This window comes from Apostichopus japonicus, chromosome 4, assembly GCF_037975245.1.
Source record: "Apostichopus japonicus isolate 1M-3 chromosome 4, ASM3797524v1, whole genome shotgun sequence".
In the NCBI taxonomy this organism is placed as follows: Eukaryota; Metazoa; Echinodermata; class Holothuroidea; order Aspidochirotida; family Stichopodidae; genus Apostichopus; species Apostichopus japonicus.
In genome coordinates this window covers 17,098,927-17,122,451 of record NC_092564.1, presented here as the reverse complement: position 1 = coordinate 17,122,451, position 23,525 = coordinate 17,098,927, and the positions used below count along the sequence as shown (strand labels likewise).

Here is a 23,525-nt window from a genome sequence, read left to right as displayed (position 1 = left end):
AATTGAACAACTATTTTTTTTCTATTTCCCAAGAGACTCGTTGTACTCACTTGACGTGATGACGTCACGATCGTACGTCTTATGGTAGTCTCAGTGTATAAGGGAACTTGAATTGAGAGTGGATCGATTTGGGGGGGTGGGGAGGTGTTCGTGCATGACCGAGCTCTATATGTAACTTTTCACGAGAAGCAATAAAAGGGCACACTAGACGTCGTCTTGTCGTATTTCATGACTGAGTCACGACACCCACATGACATACCTATCTGCATATATCTTTTCATGAGAGGAGACACCGTGAGACCTATACTAAAGCTTCATTACTATACATGGGAAACGTTCTTCCCGAATTTGCAAAAAGGGAACCTATTTTCATTAGTACCACGTTAACAGAAATGAATGATAAAACGGATGCATGATCAAATGCATACACGTGTTAATTTTTGTGTGGGTTTTTTTTTGTGTGTCTCTTTGAACATTGATATAGTAATATATAACAATATTTAACAATGAAACTTTTATTATATTTTCGGTAAAACAAATTAAAGAGGATTTAATTTGCGATAAACTTTGGCACAACTTAGGTCATCTATTATTTATGGGCAATTAAAATCAGCGTTAACTTCTTACATGTTCTTATTGTTGTGGTCAAGTGGTTAAGTGGACGTGTGATCTAAGGATTGCAGGTTCGAATCCTGGTCAGATCATTACGTTGTGTCCTTGGGCAAGGCACTTTATCTCCAATGCCTCTCTTCACCCAGGTGTATAAATGGGGACCGGTCAGATAAAACTGTCAGCTGGGCGCTGTTTAACTGCTGCCATGTGGAGGGATTGTCTTTATGTTTGACAGGTTATCATTGACCAGAGTAATATTGTGATGCGCCTTTAGCACCGTTATCGGTATTATTATTATTATTATTGTTATTATGATTATTATTATTATGATGATTATTATTATTATTGTTATTATTATTATTATTATTATTATTATTATTATTATTATCCAACTAAGGCTTTTCATTCGGTTTCATACTTGACATCAAATTTAAGTAGTTTTCTTCTTGCAAGTTTGATAAGACTTTACTTAGATTTTACATAAGATAAGCAAATATGAAAATTGAATAAAGATGGAACAAAACTTCTGATCTTTTCCATATTCGTGTTGTGAATTTTCAACGACATTATACAATATCATACGTCATGATACCTTTTTCTTATATAGTACTCTATGTGGTGTTTATTCTCCTTTCGGTTCCTTTCCCTTTCTCTCCAAATCTCCATATTATTTCTGTTTTTTATACTTTTTCATCTTGACGTAAGACTGTGGTGAATTGGCGTTCCACGGAATGACCGCGACACCTGAACATACCCGTGGGTACGGTACGCCCCTTCCTTACCATTATTGCCAGGTGCATTGTGATAATATATAAAGAATAGAATGACGCAAAGATTATGACAGATGACACACAGGAGGTTCACGTGACACCTTCTGTTCCATGGGTATTAATTATACAGAAATCTCATCAATATAAAACAAAGGCCTTAACCTTCCTCACTGAGTTTGCTGTCAGCACGCAAGATAATGTGCAAGTATTGTGACAGTGGTAGAACACTTTTTAAAAGAAAAGACTAAAAAAAATCTTATGGCCTCATTAAAACATGACGTAAAAGATAAAGAAGCAAGGTTGACATGCAGTACTCATTTAAGATGTATATAATATCAGTTCAAACTACATTCCCATTGACCAATAATACTTTCAGTTTTTAGAAGGAACCCTTACCGACTTACGGATTGTTAATTCACTAAAGTGGCTGGCATACCAAGACATCATTATTATTAATATTATTGGTATTATTATTATTATTATGACATACCATTTTGGTCGTTTATCCTCAGAAGGAACTCAAACTTTGTAACATCAAGTGTTAAGAAATGTTTACAATGCCTTTGAAGGGTGAAAACAAGTAAGCGATAGGTCTGCGTTTCATAACGAGCCGATATTATATTCTGAAAAGATTCCAAATTTGAGTTACAGTGTTGAATTGGAAGCCACCCGCTTCTCCTACATTAGTGGTCGCTTAACCGTCGTAAAAATAACTGTTGATTATTAATATTATTATTATCATTATTATTATTATTATTATTATTGTTATTATTACATCGGTATTATTTCAGTTCTTCGTAGTGCCGGCTTTTCTGTAAACATTGCAAGCCTTTCTTAAAGATTGAGAAAGGATAACTAAAGAAGCGAGAAAGAGTCGAGGGGAGAGAGTGGGGTGGGAGCAGGTAGTTGAAGAGGGAGAGGAGGAAGGAGCCCTTTCGTGAGAGACGGGATGTATTTTATGTTGTTTATGTTGACATAAACAACTCCAGTCCAACCACCAAACACCGTCAAGAGAACCACACACAACTAAGGAGCGAGCACCGAAGGAAGGCAAAAAACCCCAACAACAGATCGGACGCAAAAGAGAATACACCAACAGCCGAACACCGAAGAAAGTCTTACAAACCCACAAACAGAACGGACGCGAAAGAGAATACTCAGGCAGAACAATACACCAACAACCGCATAATCCCCGGTAATCCCGACGAGGATCCTATATATTCATGGAGCATAACTTGAAGCTACCAGTTGTCTGAAGATCGCTACAAAGCGTGAAACTCCGAGTTACAACTACTAGTGTTCCACTAGTCTCATCTAGTATCAACATATATATATATATATATATATATATATATTAATATATATATATTAATATATATATATATTAATATATATATATATATATATATATATATATAATATATATATAACATATATATATATATATATAACACATATAAAATATATAAATTTAGTATGATCAATAACGGCCTTCACCGACTCAACCAGAAAAGTGAATATCGCCAAGAAACTTATGAAAGACAAAGAGTAACATAGAAACCAGATTTACAACAAGAGAAAGAACGAGTTAACACATTAACGAGTACTGTTAACTAAAGGTTGATATGGTAAAAAGGAAGGAATACTAAAATTTCTTAAAGATACTTCTGATTGAATAGACAAGTATCCTAACATTTTCATAACTGTTTGACATTTATTCTGAATAGATGAAATTCTTGACCAACTAAATTCATTTCGCCAACCGGTCACTCTTTTAGCGGAATTACGAGAGGTCTTAAAATATTGTCCTTTACCTACTTCATCAGTCGACTGATCTTGAGTGCTCAAAAATAACCATTTTATGACTTCCAGATCGAAATCTCTTCCTATAAACTGAAATATTTCTTTTCCGAGATCGATCGGATTGAGGGCGACATCCTCGTATCGTATCATTTTAATCCGCCCTTTTAACCACGTGGGTGTATCCAGCCAATAATGTTTAAGATTATGCTCCATCGTGTCGCACATGTCTTCAACTTCCAACAGCGTACCGGTATTTTGCATTCGACGAATCAGATCAAAGTTCTGTTCATTGATGTTTCTTGAGTTCATTGTACCTCGAGGGTCTCGTACAAGATACAATACTTTAGCGTCTATAGTTTGGTTTAATACTAACGGTTTGATTAATTCAAGATCTTGTATCCTTATTACCTTAAAGGCAATGTCTTTCATAGTCTCGCAAGTTGCCGTCAACATTGCTTCTACTTCCGTTAAGGTAAATTCATTGTGATCTTCAGAGCACAGTTTGGTCTTTTCTAGTTCCTGGTTAAAGATGCAAATTGGCGCTTTACGTGTTAACCATTCTTTGGCAGAATTGTAGCCATGGTTAAATTGGCAATCTACCAAACCTTGCATGATATCCATGGCAACGTCATCGAATGCACTGTTATTTAATTTCCCTTCTAGTACGTAAAAAGTTAGCATCTGTAAAGGCTCAAAGACGTAGAAGATATCGGAATGTTTGTTGAAATATTCTCCGACGAAAGATGAGCCAGACCGTTTCGATGAAACCAGAAATATAACTTTCCTCCTTCTTTCGACGTGACTCGATTCTGACGCAGTCGATTCGCTAACTTCCGAATGATAAAGGTTCCTCTGTTTGATCCCGAAGGCCTCTGCAAAAGGTATCGTTTTTCCTGAAATAAGAAAAAAATATTAATTTTGGTAATGAAACCAAAATGTAAAACGAATTCAGTTTAAATTGAATACTCAGACAAAACCATTTTTATCGCCCCATTCTCTTCACCATACTCTATCTCCACCTCTCCCTCTCTCCGTCATTGTTACAACAAGATCACATATCCGTTTCTTATCAAATTGAAAGCCTCGAGGACCCCGTCTCACCCCACCCCTCCCCCTCCCTTCTCCTCCGTCCTCCCTAAAACCTCCAATCTGCAATGAATTTACAAACTGCATGCCATTAACAGATGGCGCAGAGGTAGAGATTTTGTGTTATTTAACTTATTTTAGGGGAAATTTTGCTTGGTATGAAGGTTAAAAGTACAGTCTTTGGTTGAAAAGTTCGAATTTATACAAGAAATGGACTACTGAGCATTTAGACCTGAATTGTGCCGCCTACGTCATCAACTCCTCAAGCCTTAAAGTGGCATTTCAGACATTCGAAAGGTAAAAATCTTGAAAAGCGAAGTAGCAATATGACGTTATAGCAGTACTCAAATTTCTAATTTTCTTGTATAGTATTGATTAGATTCTTCCTGCCGTCATCCGTCAAACCATGATACAGTTAAGTTAATATTTATATTTGTTTATAATAGCAATAGTGTAATTACGTCAACTATTTACCCCATTCCTTTTCACTTGAAAGTATGAGTGGTTACCAGTCATGACTCGCTACACTAACACTATGTGTGGGACACAGGCAATTCTGTTCTGCATTGAACGGTTAATTACTCAACGAACTTTTTGGTATAGAGCTCTTAATTTGGCTCAAGGTTATCCGAATAAGTGCATACATTATATGCCATTGTCAATGTCATAACGGTACATGCGTACAAGCCAATTAGTCAGAACGGTACATACCGCACAAGCCAATGAGTCAATTGGGGTAATGATAAATCATGCATTACAATATATGTTCTTGCACGGGAAAATCCGAAAAGGCGCGCTTTTATGACCGACTGCAACACGGATGCATCAACCCCCCCCCCCCCCCCGTCCCTTTCTTCTAATTTTTCTCAGCGGATGCAATATTCTTGAGGCGCTGATATCCTCACTTCCTTGGCCGTATGTTCAATCAGGGAGTCTCCCTGGTTCAATCATCCTAATAACAATACTGACCCTACCCCCTCTCTAAAAGTCGCCTTTGCCCAAACTATTATTGTTATTACGTATATACAGATGCAGTCAGAAGTGTGCATGGGAGTTCACACAGTCTCTTGCATACCATCCATCATACGTGGATCCCTATACTTTGTTTTTGGTCATTTAATTTCGCCCATAGAATTCAACTCCTGCAATCTTCATGCTATACAGACCTGAGACTAATTTAATAGCAATGATGGAATCGTTATAAATCCGTACTATAAGAGAGCGTGTTAGCATGTTACAGTGACAGTTTTAATTAGACGACGGTCGTAAAATTCAGAGGAGTAAAACGAGGGAGGGGTTATAGGTGTTCCAGGCCTCCTCTGAATCAGAAAATAATCACTTCTAGTGGTGCAGTTTGTGAGTCCATTTTCTGAGCTTATTGCATTACTGCCAGAAGGCGCCAAATCCATCTAGTTGTCAGTGGCATTGAGTTCCTCATCATTATCATTTCATTTTTATTTTATTTTTCATGGACAAATCCTTACAACATGCTATAAAGGTCACAAGTTCATGACTGATTCAGACAACAAACGAGGTGACGGCATTCGTAGTATCAGGTATATTTTGAAAACGGACTTTATTTCCGTGAACTTGAGTTTATATTAAAACATTAGATCCCCTCTCAATTCTCAAATTACATCAAAATCATAGTATCATTTGGAGGTATAATAATACACAACATTATGATTTGAAAAATACATCCGCCTCGTAAGAGAAAGTTGCCATATTACAACAGAAAACAAAACAACTAATCGTTAATCACAAAATGTTATGTTGTTTTACTTTCTTTTCTTATCTTCTTCTTTACGTTTTTATTTCTTCCTCTTTGTGAGGTTTCAAAGAGTGTTTTCTATATCCAAAAATAGAAAGCCAGTTGGCATAGTGATTCCTATAGCTATTTATATATATTTATATTTGTCTATGAAGAAAGAAAAAAACTGAAAGCAAGATTTTCAAGTATACTGTGTGTGTATGTATATATATATATATATATATATATATATATATATATATATATATATATATATATATATATATTTATTTATTTATATATATATATACATTTATATACATATATTTATATATATATATATTATTTATATATATATATTTATATATATATATATATGGAAAAAATAGGCTTTAAATAATACCAACATACCTTCCTCGTACAGAAAGCAGGTAAGCAATGCACCAATTCCCAGGGCGAATGTAAAGAAAAATAGCCGGCTTTTCTTCATGGCGTTTCCTTGGTTATCTGTCAAAAAGTAATGAAATTATGTTGATCAATTAAAAGGCAGAGAGCCTGGTGATTTTGTGATGCCTTTCCTCTGTCCCCTCAAATTTTAACCTACAGTTAGCTCACTGATAAAGCAATTGAGCTAGTTAGCTGATTTTTACAATTTATTATTACCCTTTTAACACCAATGAACTTTGACCTTAGAATAGAGTACATCAAGTTTGAGAAGCCCTTTGCGTTATTTCACTGTTTGTACTATTATCATGACACAAATGACAAGACCTTTTGTTTGATCTCAATTTCTTTATTCCAGTATAAATTACAAAATTTATAAATAGGACACATAATAATGCTATACGAAAGACGTAAAAATGTACAACCACGAACAAATAAGAAATAAGAGGAAATGGAGGATTAGAAGTTTGAAAGATTCAAAGGATTATAAAAGGATGAAATCGATACCCTCCTAATGTATTTAACGACTCCCCCCCCCCCCCAGCAGCCTGGTAAAATTTAGCAGAGGACCTGTGAGTAGTATAGCCTCTCAACCATTGTTGACAGACAGATAGACAGACAGATAGACAGACAGACGCATTGCCATGCCAATAGCCGAGCAGAACAACTAATGGTTAAAAGACATTTCATTACATGAACGAACATGTCTACTGTAGCCTACTCCTTGTCTGCTTAGTGTTATCCAGGTACAGCTTACAAAGCACTGTGGATATAAAACACTTGTATAGAGTCCAGCAAAGTAAGTGCTTTGCAATACATCCCAGTATCAAAATTACGTCATACATCATATTCCATGCATTTAACATCAGATTCATTCAAGAAACTCAGTATAGATTCATTAACATTATATGTGGACGCTATGTAGTGTTTCTCATATTTCTGTTGTAACTGGAGGTGAGGGGGAGGGGGGTCCTGTTGGATAAAGACATGGGCTCCTGCCACAGAACCATCTGTTTTATCAGTATACTGTTTAGCCTATAATTTGGTATAGTTTCAAACATCGGACATATACCAGCCATACAGACAAAGCTTCGTTAAGTACCTGAGTACTGTACATGGTTCTTTACTGTATAAGTGGTTTGTTATTATGTAACCACGTGATCGCATATCATCGATTGGACATACTGAAGCCATGGTAACTGTAATACTGTATGATGTATCGCATATTACAGTGACAAATTATGAACATACGAAACGATGCTGCTATCGTGAACAGTTCGCATATACCAGCATTATTAAAGTGACTTTAATTATGGTTATTGGTTAACGATATATGAATATCATTAATATCCTGCAATATGATGTTATAATACACAGATAAACAACTCTGCATGTTGATGCTTACGTTCATACATGGATCAGTGAAGATATATTTTGCTGGTCATGGTTTTTCACTTACTTACCGTTGTTCCCAGTTGTGTTATCAGGGAGCCATGTCTTTTAAGTATGTATTATGTAGTATTATGTAGTATGTATGTTATTATGTATCCACTGCATACGATGAAGACGTCCATGCTTACGTACAGTGTAGCCATTCGAATTCGGATGATATGGAACACTTTGCTTTTCATAATCACATGTCACTCTCGGTCTATACTATGGTCCCAAATACATTCCAAGATAGTGAGGTGTGCAGATTAACACCGCGGTTGTGAGCGGACCCACACTTCTTTAATTAGTGTCGATGTGGTTCAGTCCTTGACGTCACTTACTCCTCATATACAACCCCACCCAAACATGTATATAATATCGCTTCTCGGCCTTTTGGCTAAGATCATGTGTAGTATCTGTTCCCTTCGAGGGGAATGGTGATGCACACCTGACGATGATCACACAGTCACAATCCTGATGTAAGGGGACTGGGTTTAGAAGCGGATCAGTCGTTCAGTAGTTTGGTTTTCGTGCCCAGGTTCTTTCCTGGGCGACTTTTTCTTAAAAAGTATAATATTGGCTATTATACAAATTACTCCATTGCTATACGAAATTTAACGATTTTGTAACTTTGATGAGTTAGTAAAGTAGCCATGACTATTGACGTTATAGGCACATGTAGGTTAGGTATATATATAAGTTAAATCTAGAGTAAATGAACATGAAGAAATATTTGAATATTACTTCACAGTGAATTTCCTTATACCAATCATATCGGTAATGGGCATGCACCAATGTTAAATTACTGTATAACTTTCATATTAACCTCCAAAGTAGTCGCGGTTGCTCTCGACACTGATGTTCGCGAAATTGGTGCATAGAAATAAATTTAATAAAAAAAAAATACAAATATCGCCTTACTTTTTTTCCCCTTTGTTCTTGGAGTTAGTATAAAAGACCGTTGCATGGTTTCAGGTTGCAATCGTATCAAACCACTTAATCACCGTGTCCTTAGTAAGGGCTTTCCATGAGCGCAAAGAACACAAATGAATCATGGACGTATACTGTCTATGAAAACTGTTCCTCTGAATACTGACCATGTATTATGTATATGACATAATTGCATAGAAAAATTGGCATAGGCTTCGATATACTACATAAGTTTTTGTCCCTCAATTGTTTCCTGTAACAGGAAATCCACAACATACAGTACTGTATCTCTCTTTCCGATAGACGCCTCCGTATTACTACGGACTAGAGAGCATATGCCTCAAGGCAACATGCATCGCAAGCTAGCATGTACAACTTGACAATACTTCAAACAGATAATACGTAACAACACTCTGTACACCAAACTAACGACTGTGTGGAATTATGTACCGCGCTGTATACAGCCTTCATTGTACGGTCCTAGGTCGAGTCAGTTGCAAAGGGATTTTCATGACTATAGTCGAAGTCATATGTTTTGGACTCGAGTTTACTCGAGTTATATACTATAATATCTCTTTATGGGGAATAACGTGTGACGCTTTTTAACGTGTCACTTTCCATGGAATTTTACGACTCGTCACTGCACTGTATAAAGAACACTATACAGTAGAACCAGGGAAACATCCTGATTTACAATGCCCTGCTATCTCTAACGTACGAGCTTTGTGCTTGTAATCCTGTTTCTTGTCTGCAATGTGTTTGTGTGTGTCTGTATATATATACATATATATATGTTTGTTATTGTTTTGTTTTTACAGGAAACACAACCAATTGGTCTATCGAAGAGATAACTGTCATTACCAACTTCCTCAAACAGCTAAGAAAGATTTATTCCATTTAATGTTCCTTTTAACACACAGTTTGGCCTATAAGAAATGTCTAAATTTACATATGACATCACCAAACCACACACCTTTCATATAATTATTATTTTTTTTAAAGTTTAATATCAATGTTATCGTTCTCAGTTACGGAATCAAAAACGTCACGTGCAAGCACTTTAACTTGACATGATCATCATTTTAAGGTCAAGTTTGTCAACACTCAACATTCACCTATTACTATATAGAAGTAAAAATAAAGGAGAATGAACAAGTTTTAAATTTACTCTTCGAATTCATCGATTTACCAGATAGTATTATAAGTCCCCAGAACAAAGTACGACCCTACTGAAGAATTTACACTTCGTCACACTGCATGGCAATGTGAACATTGCATTGCAACGTATAAGATATAAGGAAATGTTCCAATCATGAGTTGCCCGCCCTGACATGAAAATGAGCTTCTTCTTTGTTTAAACGTGGTTCCCTCAGTGTCGAGAATTGTTGTTTTACTTTTATAAGTAGCATTACAACGATATTACGATACATCGTTTAAGTATATCGAGATGAAATTTAGCGTACGATTACAATAGGCCCCAAAACGATACCGCGATTTATGGCATTTTTCATATGGTGATTATGTATAATTTTTCGGGTTTCTTAATTTTTTTAAATGAACGATCAAATTCCCCACCAAATTGACATGTGTGCTTGAAATTGATTTTGAAGAAAAAAAAAATCATTAGCCAATCCTTCCCGTTACTTATGTTGTACAGTATGATTCGTATACTCTATCTGACCAACTGATGTTCAACACCATATGATGTATGCCTTAATAAAAGATATATCGGATCTGAGCCACGAACTGGTTTCGCAGAATCTTAAATGATGACATTGTGTGATGAAATAAAAACTGTATTTCATATAGTAAGACATGCATTAACGTGACCTAACTATGAATATTTAACTAACCCCTTGTGTTTACCCTGCATAATCAAAATGAAAAGCAGTTTCTTTTCTTCCCATCAAATTCATTTCATGGTGTATTGCCTGGTGTTTAATGAAAGATACCTTTATTTTACACCTTTAATTCCGGATATATACTGACGAGGACAAACAAGAGACATATCATTAATATAAACAAATTGGGACACTTAAACCCACTCTTGAATTCGCATATTTATCTTAATGATTATATACCTAAAAGTACAAAGTTACCACATCGTTTGAAATATATGTCTGCATGTGTTGTAACGATGCCTACATTATATGTAGGCCTATATTCCTATGTCTGGTTCGTATTTGTTCAAAGTTTAAATATTGGTATTACAAGTGGCAAGCATTCTGATGCAGAAAGCAAATAAGTTGTAAAGCAACGCCTATAATATACAGTACCTTTAAAACGTACATATATATTTATATATAGCAGATTGTATATCGATCTCTCCGTGATTTCAAAAATGAAGAGTTTGATGCAACAAACCTTATTCAGCTGGATACAGACTAGACGATTCCGACATGTGGATACTTATGGAACGCCAAAAGGACCACAGGTGGCGCTACTACTCTAAACAGGAGGTGCTACTACCCTAAACAGGAGGTGCTACTACCCTAAACAGGGGGTGCTACTACTCCTATTAGGAGGTGCTACTACTCTAAACAGGAGGTGCTACTACTCTAAACAGGAGGTGCTACTACTCTAAACAGGAGGTGCTACTACTCCTAAGTGACGATGCTGCTGTAAAAAGGTGGCGCTGCTACTCTAAATAGGCGATGCTACTGCTACTACAGGCGGCGATGCTACTGTAAATTAGTGGCGCTACTACCCTAAACGGAAGGTGCTACTACTCCAAATTGGAGACGCTACTACCCTGTATCCAAGGCGTGTTTCCAAGGCGTGTTTCCAAAACAATATGCATAGAGGGGGTTATCATGAAGGTCAATCTCCACGCCGCATGTGGTTATTGCGTAATCAAACCACATTATTCTTAACAAAGCTATTATTCCCCACAGGAAACTCTCGCGAGGTCGATCAGCGGTTAAACTCCTTTAAATATAGAAAGAAACTGCAGAGTGAAGTTTCTGTCGCTGATATACATTTATTTACATGAAAGGGGATAATAATTTATATGCACTGATCTTTAATGAATACAATAAACCAATTTAAGAAAAAGGAGGTGAAGGGAAGGGTAATCAACTTGAAAAAGCAAGCTATCCTTATACTGATTGTGTAAAAAATATGGAAATGTTCGAAGTGCATATACTGAGTAATTATCCTGGTTTATTTACTGTTGGCATATGGTGTCTCTCTCTCTCTTTCTCTCTGCTTTGACAAATTGCTAAAAGTTTCCATGTGATAGCCTCGAAGAGTTAATCGGCCACAAATAGACCCACAAAGTGGTTAAAGACCAAATATGGAGGCAATTTTTTTTTTTGAGATTTTCCATTAATTTAGGAGTTTACATACCCATAATCAATATGTGTAAAAAATAATCTTCCAAAACCTACTATAACCCATCAAAAACGACCACTAAAATGGACATTTTGGGTAGTCACGTGACATGAACCTCTGGAATGTCTGAAAACAGAGATTGACCCAAAGGAGCCTCTGGTCACCGTGTGACGTCAAAGTTTGTATACCGCGAAAATCAAACGCTGATATAGGCACTGTTTGTACACAGATAGCGAACAATTGTACTGTTTTTGACTTCCAATTTCGAGCGTTTGAAAAGCTGTTAGCTTAAAACAAGAACACATGAAGGTTAACAACAAGTTTTAAGAAAATTATAAGCAGAAATTTTAGTTAAATTGCTTATTTTATTAGCAAAATTTCCACTCAAATGGAGGCATCTTTTACATAGCGTAGCGTCAATAGGTCCGTGCGGTACAATATACTTACATAGTACTTACTCGTTTTAAAATCCAAAAGTATACAAACACAGAAAAAGTATCCTGTAACAAATTTAGCAGTGAATATCCTAATCCACGTTTCTTGTTCAATCCTGGGCGAAAAACTACCGTGAGTCTGTGTAATTCCATAGAGTTAGGTCTAGTTGAAACAGGCCTTGACCAGTACTAACATCCCACAATCACAAGACAGTCACTAACGAAATAAAACGTCCGATCGCTACATACTACCGTTTTTATTCAACTCCTTGGACCATGCAGATGTCGGAATAAACAGAACGGACAATATTACACATGTATCACGAACTCACGATACTGGAATACAACAAATGAAATAGATAAATCCTAACATGGCTATTTACACATGCTGTGAGCCAACGCCGGCGAGAGTTGTAACTAACTACCGTATATATATACGGTCATCTCTTACAGTAAATATATTACTGTCAATTGCGTGATATAATGTTACATGTAAGGACGTCCAGGGCGTGTTTACGGTCAATTTCACATTAGCTATGTCCGACCATGGTCCGACACAGCTATCGACAGTATATAATTTTCACAGAATGAGACATTTGCAGGCTTGCAGCATACACAGAAGCAGGGTCATGCATGTGGACTCATGGGCATGAGATACTCCGGGTGCTGAAAAATCTTTCCGCGTGGATCTCAAAAAATTGATCCAAAGTCTGCGGCGTTTTACGTCGGTTCTTTTACTCGGAAATCTAAAAAAGCTGATGATTTTGTTGGATGAGGTATAACTGCAACCTCCAACAACACAGAATTGTGACATTTTGAGGAAAAAGGAGTAATATCGTTGATGTTTTTGGCAGCTCAAGTATACGACTTTACACACTAAAAGTATAGTTGTGAGTGAGGTATACAAACGTTGACGTCACATGGTCACCTGATGTCTTAGGAATGTTTCAGGAATGTCTGAAATAGAAGCTGACTTTTCGTCCCATTTTTCACTTATTTAACGTCCGAAATTGGTAAAGTTAATTACAGCAATGTAATTGGAGTCAGTTAAGGATTACATACATGAAAAATGGTGGGATTTTATGTTCATCGAAAAGTCTCCATAGTTGGTCTTTAATGTGTTTTTAGGGACGTACGGGTTTGCGACAAGGAAGGGTGGTGTTATCTCTTTGTGACAACATATACCAAATTGATTGCTCGGTTACCTCAATGTAGTTGTTATTATTATTCAAAGAAACCTGTCATCGGTTGAACCGTGGAAGTATTGATCAGACTTCCATGGTAGAACCAATGAGTTACGTATCAATTCCTTGGTAAAAATAAAGTTTTCTGTCAACCCATTATTGTTACTCATTGTGGCGCGGTTGCAAACATGTCCGTAAGGAAAAGGTGTATCACCATGTAAACATTAGTATGATTTATTTTGTGTTGGGGGAATGGGGGTTCTTTACTCTGTGACTCTTGTTTCAGGTTTAAATATGTGCATGAGCCATTAACTAAAATAAGTATATGAAAGACTGTCATACTTAAAAGTTTTGTATTGTGTCATTTATAGTGTATCTATATACTGTCATCCTGTTTGGACAGGGAGCAAGTAACAGCTCCTTGGTTTCACCACGCCAAGTTTATTACGTTCCTCGAACACAATCTACCTTACAAGATTGTATGGGTTAGGTAAATTGTGATCATGGTAACTCTGGCATTAAACTTCAATAAACGTTATAGCCTACCCACGCCCCGGTGACGGGCACATAATTCCAAAGGTGGGGACTAAATTCCAATCGCTCTCCCCGAATGATTTGTTGAGGTATACACCTTAAAGACAGGCTGTGACTATGGGTTTCATGAATGTGTATTTTCCTGGGGAGTGCTCTCGGAAGAATTTTACACAGTTCGGGCTTCAAATGTATGTTTAGCCTAAATCAAATTAGGTAAATAATTAGGTTTATATATACACATGGTTGTGTATGTTGAAACTTTAAATTTTGAAGAAACAAAATTCAAAAGTTGTTGTTTGTTTTCACGGTTTCCCCGAAAGCCCCCCCCCCCCCCGACGACTAAAACGTTACCCTTCGGACAGACTATGGAGGTATGGCCCCCTCTCCTTTCATACGCCATGGATCAGCCCTTAAATGGTATTCTACGCCGAAATAGTCATTAATCTCTTTCTGATAATAATTTGAAGAGGGCACATTAAGGAGAGAACATACCTTCTTATTAATGCGTAAAAAAAGAATAATTAGTTACTATTGTAAAATAATGCACTGGTCATCCAGCCTCTGGAAAGATTATGCTAGGATCGAAACGTCAGGCCCCATTTACTTTGAAGCATTAGCTACTATACTACCGAACACAACCTCGCCCATCATTATAAGATACATGTAGAACATATTTCGTTCGATCAATCGGGAAACCTTTGCCTCTTTGGATTGAAAACGATGCATTTTTGCATAACTCTGACAGTTGAACTATGAGAGATATGCGATTAATATATATTACTAGATGTGATTGTACAATTGGTTGATTCTTACTACACCGTTATTTAGCATGTATCTAGAATTAACAGTCCTGAGCCTGTTTGAGTTACATTTAAGGAAATAAGAAATCACTGACCACTAAGTTTGACATTCAAATCTTTCTTTCGTATGTGCAAATCGCGACGTCTCCTCTTAGTCGTTGTTACACTTATGTCCAACATTTCAGCCATTTGTTGATTTGTAAAACCCATCTCTACGTATTCGCGTATCTTCTCGTCCACGTTGAACGACATTCTTTGTAATTATAGTATGGATTTTTTTTTCGCGTAAACTGTTTGAATTTTCCCACAATTTAATATCGAAACTAACGTTTCATATGGTAGTAACCGTTGATACTCTCATTCTGTACAGACATGAATATGTATATGTAGGAAAACTGAAGAGTGACCTTCGCTGACCCCGTGTGCAAATTGTTTTGGAAACACGCCTTGGAAACACGCCCTGGTTACAGGGTAGTAGCACCTTCCGTTTAGGGTAGTAGTGCCACTAATTTACAGTAGCATCGCCGCCTGTAGTAGCAGTAGCATCGCCTATTTAGAGTAGCAGCGCCACCTTTTTACAGCAGCATCGTCACTTAGGAGTAGTAGCACCTCCTGTTTAGAGTAGTAGCACCTCCTGTTTAGAGTAGTAGCACCTCCTGTTTAGAGTAGTAGCATCTCCTGTTTAGAGTAGTAGCACCTCCTGTTTAGAGTAGTAGCACCTCCTAATAGGAGTAGTAGCACCCCCAGTTTAGGGTAGTAGCACCTCCTGTTTAGGGTAGTAGCACCTCCTGTTTAGAGTAGTAGCGCCACCTGTGGTCCTTTTGGCGTTCCATAGATACTCGTCACCGTAGGCATTGGTGCTTTGCGGTACGCGAAGATATACTGGTTCTTGGCTGGGTTTTTGTGTGGTTTTTTTGTGTGTTTTTACAGATGACTGCTTCATTGGCTTTTATGCATAAGGCCACACAAAAGATAAAAGCCACAGATGAAAGCCTTATTACCAGACTTACCCAAGTATAGGAGTACAGCAGCAATTAGTACTGAGTAGAAAAAGAATTACCCTTGGGGTCTTTCCAAAAAAACTCAATCAAAAGGTTTGGCAGGTCATACACTTTCGTCGTTTGTTGATATTAGCAGAAAGGTGTGCAAGATTTAAGCGTGAACGCTCGGTTCTGTTATGGAACGCGAAGAGAAAAACTTCGCCTCCCAAAAACTTTCTGTAAGGGCGCCGTTGCTACAAATCACGTTATTAACGAATTTTACATTCCCGTTGCTACATATCTGGACGTTGTTGACGATTGTTACACGGTCGTCCTGTTGTTGCCACAAATCAGGAACGTTTTTAACGAATATAGTGATACTTTAAAACCACAGTTTTGCATGTTACAATCGGTGCCTTTTAACCCTGTGGCGCGTGCTCTGTGACGAAAACACATTTGGTTCTACTTCTACATAATAATACAGTCTACCACAGAGTGACACCTGACCATATCTAACAAAGTCTATTTCAACAATTCGCTATACAAATTCCTGCTTGCGTTACATCAGGGAGTTTCCATGACAACTCCCTGGTTACATGCATGCTTTCGGCCACAGTAATTATAAACAATTTTTACTTGTGATTATGAGATTTATGTGAGTGACACCCTAGTGTTGGCATCGGATGACCCCGAAAGGACGAATCACACATGCAAAAGAAACCTGAGATCGATCAACCATTGAACTATATATATATACTTGAGGTACTGCCAGCGTGAACTTTATATATGAACATGGAGCTATTAACGAAATAGCTCCATGATATGAAGGACTATCACAAGCCCAGATCTTAATCCGCATTAGTAAATAAGAATATTTGTTTTCAGCTTGGCATAGCCTGTGTGGTAACAACTAACAAGACATCATTAGGCGCTCAAAAAGAGAAGACGAAAAACGAAACTATACAGTATGAATGTCCCCCGAAAGGAATCAGGACGGTGTTGAAGAACACAGCATGCATAGACTCCGGATGTGTGACCTCACTGACCTGATTAATTCGCAGATGACATTGCAAGGGTCCTACCTGTACCGCGTAAGATTAGTCACAAGGCCCGGTGTTCTACTCGTAATGCGTAAGTTTGGCGGAAAGGTACATTTTAGGAATGGATTTTACCCTGGTGTACAGGAATGCATCGGTGAAACTTCTTTGAAACTTCTTTGAAACGCGTGGAAGGATACGTAGGTACTATAGTACTTCGTCTTCAAATGTAATAGTTCGCTGGATAGACTGAATTGTAGTAAAGACAAGAATTGGGAGTCTTTAATCAATGTATACAGATTGATTGAATAGTTTTAATTGTTAGTTCGTAAGAGTCGATACACTGCCTTCAAATATATATACAGTTGGTTAAATAAATCGAAATTAAATTCGGCTGATTGTTTATTCAAACTACCGATTCTGATTTACGATTAAAATGACCGATTTTGCGGGCCTAGGAAGTGTGAAGCGAAGCAATATACAGTGCATATAGGCCCACAGTGCACCCACAATGATGTGCTCTTTCCGGAGTTTCCGCCATACAAAAAGTGCTTTACCGCCATCGGGATAAAATGGCGGAATGGCCCCTTTTCTACCTGGCGGCAAAAGCACATTTTCTATGGCGGGATGTACCGACGGCGGAATGTCACGGACCCCAGTTTCAGAAGGTAAATATCTCAGAGAGGGAGGAGAGGTCCAGTCAATAAATGTTACATATCAAAATGATATTCTCTATAACCAAATGCCAAATGGTTTAGTGGATGTTTGTTAAAACAAATTAAATACATCGATATAAACATGGATACTCTTGCTACGAATATTTTTCATAACGACGACGATGTTACGTCATTAATGATGACTCATTATATCATAGCACTTTCTATCTATACCTTAATCACAAATTCATTGTTTCAGCCGTACATACAATATATCAAGAGCTGTTGAATGGATGCAGCCAGTGGCGGAGCGTCCATACAGTCAGGGGGGGGCGAATGCCCCCCCCCCCTGACGGACTCAAATGTACTGCTGGCGCCCTTTTCAGCCCTTTACCACTTGCTACTTATTCGTGATTATTGACTTTTTTATTGCGCTCTCAACTACCTATTGACATTTGTCACATTTTGTTGGTGCAATTTGGCGATGACACCTATTTATTCTTCGTTTATCTGCAAATTAGCCAGGCCCGGAAAGGGTCCTTTCCGGCGATCTATAGGGAGTATCTTCTTTACTCAAAAAATTTCTGTAAAAAATTTTCTGCTACGCGCCAACCTGTGGTGGCGCTCCGCTTAGTGTCGAAAGCGCCCCTACAGACCATTCTCGCCCCTCCTGACCAATACCCCTAGCTCCGCCACTGGATGCAGCCCACCAAAATGGTGTGAATGGATCAAATTGTTGTGAACGGCTAATATATCCAGGGAGTTGTTAACAATTCCCTGATATATCTATACCTATAGTCGATATATACAGTATATTGGAAACAATTTTCAAAACGCTATATTGATGTGACCGAGACCTGTACAATAACGATGCATAAAGTCCTGTTTACACTTGAAGGTTTAATTTCTTAATTCTTCTGACAAAATTAAAGAAGTATCAATTCATTTCCACCGCATCAAAAACAAATATAATCATAATCATAATAAGACGATATACCGTGTATTTCTATACTATAGGGGTAAAATGTACGTACACTATTGATTCAGTGCATGAAAGTCGTTCTCGCAGAGCAGACAGATTGCATTGTATTGGTCGGTTACAGTATTAGAGGACAAAACCCAGTTGAGAGTTCTTAGTTGGTACCATCAAAATTGTAACGACAACTTACCTGACGGTTTACCGAATAAGCAGAAGAGCATTATTGTGAAATCCTTTCAAACGACGGAGAGATCAAATGTTTATCTTCTAACACCGTGTAGAAAAGCAACATCCATGCCAAGTAAGTATAAACAATCATCCCCCAATAACACAACACATACTTGCTTTGATTAACAGTATGCATACATAGCTACATACGCAGTTGTGTATACCCTTAACTATACATAAAGGCTGTTATGTACAGTCTGGTGTGAGTAACGTGTGTCTTCGATTAACCTACCGTTAACCTATACCGTTGAAGTGAGGAGTCGAGGAGTTAGTTTCATGGCTGAGTGAGTATTACATAATCTGGCATTAGCGCGAAAGGTCAACAACACAAAAGAAAGAACGCGTTGAACGATTGCGAGCATTATTTGACAGGCACCTGCTCACGATGAACGTAAACAGTCGAAAACCAGTGTTAATAAGCATGGAGGTTTTTACCTCCATGTAATAAGTTACGCCGTAAACACTCACCTATATATACAGTATATCGAAACGTAAAAGGTATCGTCAAAATGATAAGATCTCTCGGCAACTTTCAACTATATATGGCTCGAATTATCGATCACTAAATATTTTAACATTGGCCACAAATTGACCAATTCATTATTTTTTCATTCACATAATAAATTCATTTGTAAATCCATTATTAAGTTATGGAAACGTAAAGAAGATTTTTTTGTTTTGTCGAAAGAGTAATAAATTCTAAGCATTATAAGCATTCTGCTGAAATTTGCTAGCAATTCCCACATAGCGTTATATAGAGATATTGATCATTGACACAGATTGCGCAATAGTTGAACTTGAGACAAACAGCTGATGTGACGTCATAGTTGCACACCGGGCAGCAAAATGGTTTCCTTTTCTTTAAATGTGTTTTGACCTTGGACTGGATATAGACTTACAACTTGTTCTAAGGGGATGGAGAGTTAATAATTAGCCAATGACTACATGTAGTGTGTTCATATTGAGTTGCATCCTTAATTTGAATTGGTAAAACTTGGATGTTAACTTTATAGAAAAACATAAACGAAATGGTCACTGTGATTCTATTTCATCACACCAGCTTGCTTCAGGTTTACTTTTGAGTTCAAAACGTGCCAACTTCAAATGCTGTTATCTCAAAGACCGTACTCAGAATTGAGATATGATCGCAAACTATACGTATATTAGTAAAGAATATAGCATTGAGGCCTTGAGGGGTATGAAATAAGGTGTGAAGATACTAACTATGGTATATGATGATCATTATAGTGATGAAAAGTTACAGATCGGACGGATGCAGCTGCATATATATTTATGTTAATTGATGGTATATAGGACGGATTGTTGCCAATATAGTTCACACGTACGACTGTTATATAGTAAACGGATGAAGACATGTGCCAGGGATGTAGAGATGTGTTAGATTTCTCCCCGTCATGAATCATATATCAATCAATAGTTTATTACATACAATATAGGTGTATGTATAGCTGTGAATTCAAATGATCAAACTGCACGCACATGAAAGGCGGTAACCAATCCCAAGATAAATGCAATTCAAAGAAGTAAAAAAGTGAATCGACATATTGACATAACTATATTCAAGCACAAAGTTGCATTGGGGTTTTTCAATTTATCAATCATGATTTGAAATTCTAAAATGCTTTCTAATTTCCCAGCCACATTACCACTAATGTATCGAAGTTGAGCGATAAAGAATTTGGTAAAAAAACGGATGAATGGGTTGTTCTGATGGGTGGTGAACATTATGACATACGTAATTGACGTTACACACAACATAGTCAAGTTAGTCAACCTCACGTCTCACACTATGAGTGAGGGGTATGTAGTAGTCCAGATAACATAAATATAGGCTTAGTGATTCCTTGTCACATTTAATTATGTGAAACATTAAATAAAACACGACACACCATAATATTTCACGGTTTTGACAATCGTTGACAGCAAAGTTCTTTCACAAATAAGTTTCGGAGTTTTCAACCAACCTTTGACATCCACGGATGATAAATATCGTTCTTATACTCATAAAGGTGGCGCTATACACCAAGGTCTATGACCTTTGACCCTCAAAGAGACGGTCTGTTCTGGAACTAAGTTTTAAATGGACGCTGAAACATTACTAATTACTATGAAGTTCTTGCAAGTTATATCAAAACTAATCCGTTGTCAAGAATTTTAGACCCTTGACCTCTGGTGACCTTGAAATGGCCTTTGACCTCTACAAAAAGCAACATGGTTTTTGTGCTTAGTTATACGGTTCATCTACTAACCACATACCGTTTCTAACACAATGACTAACATTATTTCTAAACATTTAGGGTAATCGGGATTACACGCCAAGTTATATTTAACACATACACACACACAAACACGCATACACACACACATACATAGATTGACTTGTCATCGCGAACTTACCAGGCCTGCAGAAACTTTGCATGGATGTACCATGCATTCCCTGCAAGTATTCTCCTGTGATGTATGACCACGCTGGACTGTATACCAGTACTTTGTTTTTTAATTATTATTGTCATCTTGAATAAGGGTAGTCCTGCTCATGTACTACATCGATACACTTTACAAGTAATTAACCATTTTCACAATCTTAAATATACATTAATCATCAACACAACAGGCAAAACATAAAAACCTGATACGCAATGGCGATTCGACAAACCATTCCAAAACATTCGAGGACTGAAGCTGCTGAAATGAGCATAGGCCTACTATACTTCGAATATAAATATTTTCATAAATAGATCAATTACAATGATACGTATGTAGAACACAATGAGAAAATGCCACCGACGTATTTGTCAAATACTAATATAGAGTTTTATACGAAATAACAGTCAAATAGACTTACTGTACAACCGGCCGACAGTGGCAGACATCTTTACGGAATGATTCGAAACAGCCGATTTGTCATAGCCCGCAGAAATGATGAGATGGTTTGACACTGTAACACGATCTAATAACGGAAAATATTGCTTGGGCACATCATCCGTATACTGTTTCCGAAAGATGAACCACACACAGGAAAGGCTGACACTTCAATCGGTTTATACGTCCTTCCTTTGCAAAACAAGGAAGGACTAAAGATTGGTGGGATGATAAGTTGAAGTATTTTGTTTTACCTGAACATGTGTGAAGCCATATAGTCCTCGAGCAGCGTTGCTTTTAGCGGATAGCTAGCGCCACACAGTTGATCTGTGACATACAGTCAATATATGTTATGTCTTGCTCATCATTAGGGGTCAATCGAAGAAATACTAGACAATAAAGCACAACTGCGCGTGCGTCGTAGCGTAACTAATCCGCGGCGGAGAAATTTCGTACGGGTCACATCCCGGTTACGTACACGGTCGCTGTGTAGTCGTCGGTTTATGAGTTGCTGTAAACAGCAGTACTGAAAGTCAAGATCTATTCGTAACGCTTTCCCTCGTTGCTGATTAGTGCAGTAGTGCTCGTTGTGTAGGAAGATGGTTACATTTCAGGTGGCGGGCGATGATAGTACAGTATAAATCCAACTAGGCCTATGTCATGTTTTGCTGGTCCATGTATCTCCATGTATCATATCTAGAGTATATATAACTACACTGAGATTTGCAACACCAGGCTGTCCACATAGGCGTACGGGACCATTTCAGTTTGGGGGGGCAGAACTTTTTGTGCCCGAAAGTTCCCATGACACTATCTAAGCGGAGCGCCACCATCGGTTGGCGCGTAGCGTACAAGAAAATTTTTGGCACACAATGCCTCTCAGATTGCCGGAAACGGCACTTCTGAGGCCTTGCAAGTTGCATCTAAACATTCTTTATTTTATAATCTCACGTTTTAGAAATTTTACACTTCCCCAAAAATTTGGTAAATTAGAAGAAGAAAAAATGGTAACATCACTTTGAAGGGGAAAAATGGGACAGTATATTTTTGAAGCTCCTATTTAGTTACCTTATTTATTATTTTAACACAGTACTCAGCTACCTCCAGAAAAACATACATTGTTCAACGACACGTAGGCGGGATAATGTCGCTGTGTCGGGTGAGACTGCAATTTGTCTCACAAAAAAGTATAAAATATAACAAAGAATATGATAAACCTGTACTTCTAGGCTTGTAGGCACCCCCCCCCCCCCACCATCCATGTACAAGAATACGTTTCTTATATACACTCATGTTGGGGATGTCCAGGTCAAGGGCGGTGGAAGCACTTTTAATCTGGGGGGGGGCACCAACGTGTCGAAGGGCACTTTGCAGATATTCGATTGGACTGATGCAGCCTTATATTTAGTACCCTTTATAACTCTTATTGTATTATCTTATTTGTGTAAACACATCACTCCATCAACGCCCCCCCCCCCCTAAAGGAATATATGCATACTAGCACTGCAATATCCAATGTGCAAATTGGGAAACAAAGAACAAGTTTTCTTTTGAGACAAAATGAGGTGAAATCATGCTAGTTGCTAATGTAGGAATCTTCCGAATCAGAGTTTTTTTCTTGTTAATATCTAAACAAATCTTTTCCATTCGA

At 37.5% G+C, this 23,525-nt stretch overlaps 1 protein-coding gene and 1 pseudogene across 6 annotated transcripts; one reads left to right on the top strand and one right to left on the bottom strand.

Moving 5' to 3' along the window:
- Window positions 1-1,136: 1,136 nt before the first annotated feature.
- Window positions 1,137-22,559, bottom strand: LOC139966625 (carbohydrate sulfotransferase 1-like). 6 transcript variants are annotated; one of them, XM_071969858.1, is made up of 4 exons: window positions 21,858-22,559; window positions 17,174-17,377; window positions 6,433-6,528; window positions 1,137-4,078 (listed from the first exon to the last, which is right to left on the bottom strand). In XM_071969858.1, the coding sequence occupies exons 3-4, from the start codon at window positions 6,509-6,511 to the stop codon at window positions 2,979-2,981; spliced, it is 1,179 nt and encodes a 392-aa protein (XP_071825959.1). In that variant the 5' UTR covers window positions 6,512-6,528; window positions 17,174-17,377; window positions 21,858-22,559; the 3' UTR covers window positions 1,137-2,978. The 6 variants fall into 6 exon arrangements, with proteins under 6 accessions (XP_071825959.1, XP_071825958.1, XP_071825957.1 ...); XM_071969857.1 differs by lacking the exon at window positions 21,858-22,559 and adding an exon at window positions 18,954-19,520; XM_071969856.1 differs by lacking the exon at window positions 17,174-17,377 and having other exon boundaries at window positions 21,858-22,552.
- LOC139967144 (U2 spliceosomal RNA) lies at window positions 8,274-8,373 on the top strand (annotated as a pseudogene).
- Window positions 22,560-23,525: the final 966 nt, after the last annotated feature.

Coding starts and splice junctions, on each gene's coding strand:
- LOC139966625 (XM_071969854.1), bottom strand. CDS start 8,863: ATGCAACGGTCTTTTATACTAACTCCAAGAACAAAGGGGAAAAAAA. Junction 6,529..8,817: donor AAGAACAAAGGGGAAAAAAA/GTAAGGCGATAT, acceptor ACTTTTTGACAG/ATAACCAAGGAAACGCCATG. Junction 4,079..6,432: donor CTGCTTTCTGTACGAGGAAG/GTATGTTGGTAT, acceptor TTCTTATTTCAG/GAAAAACGATACCTTTTGCA.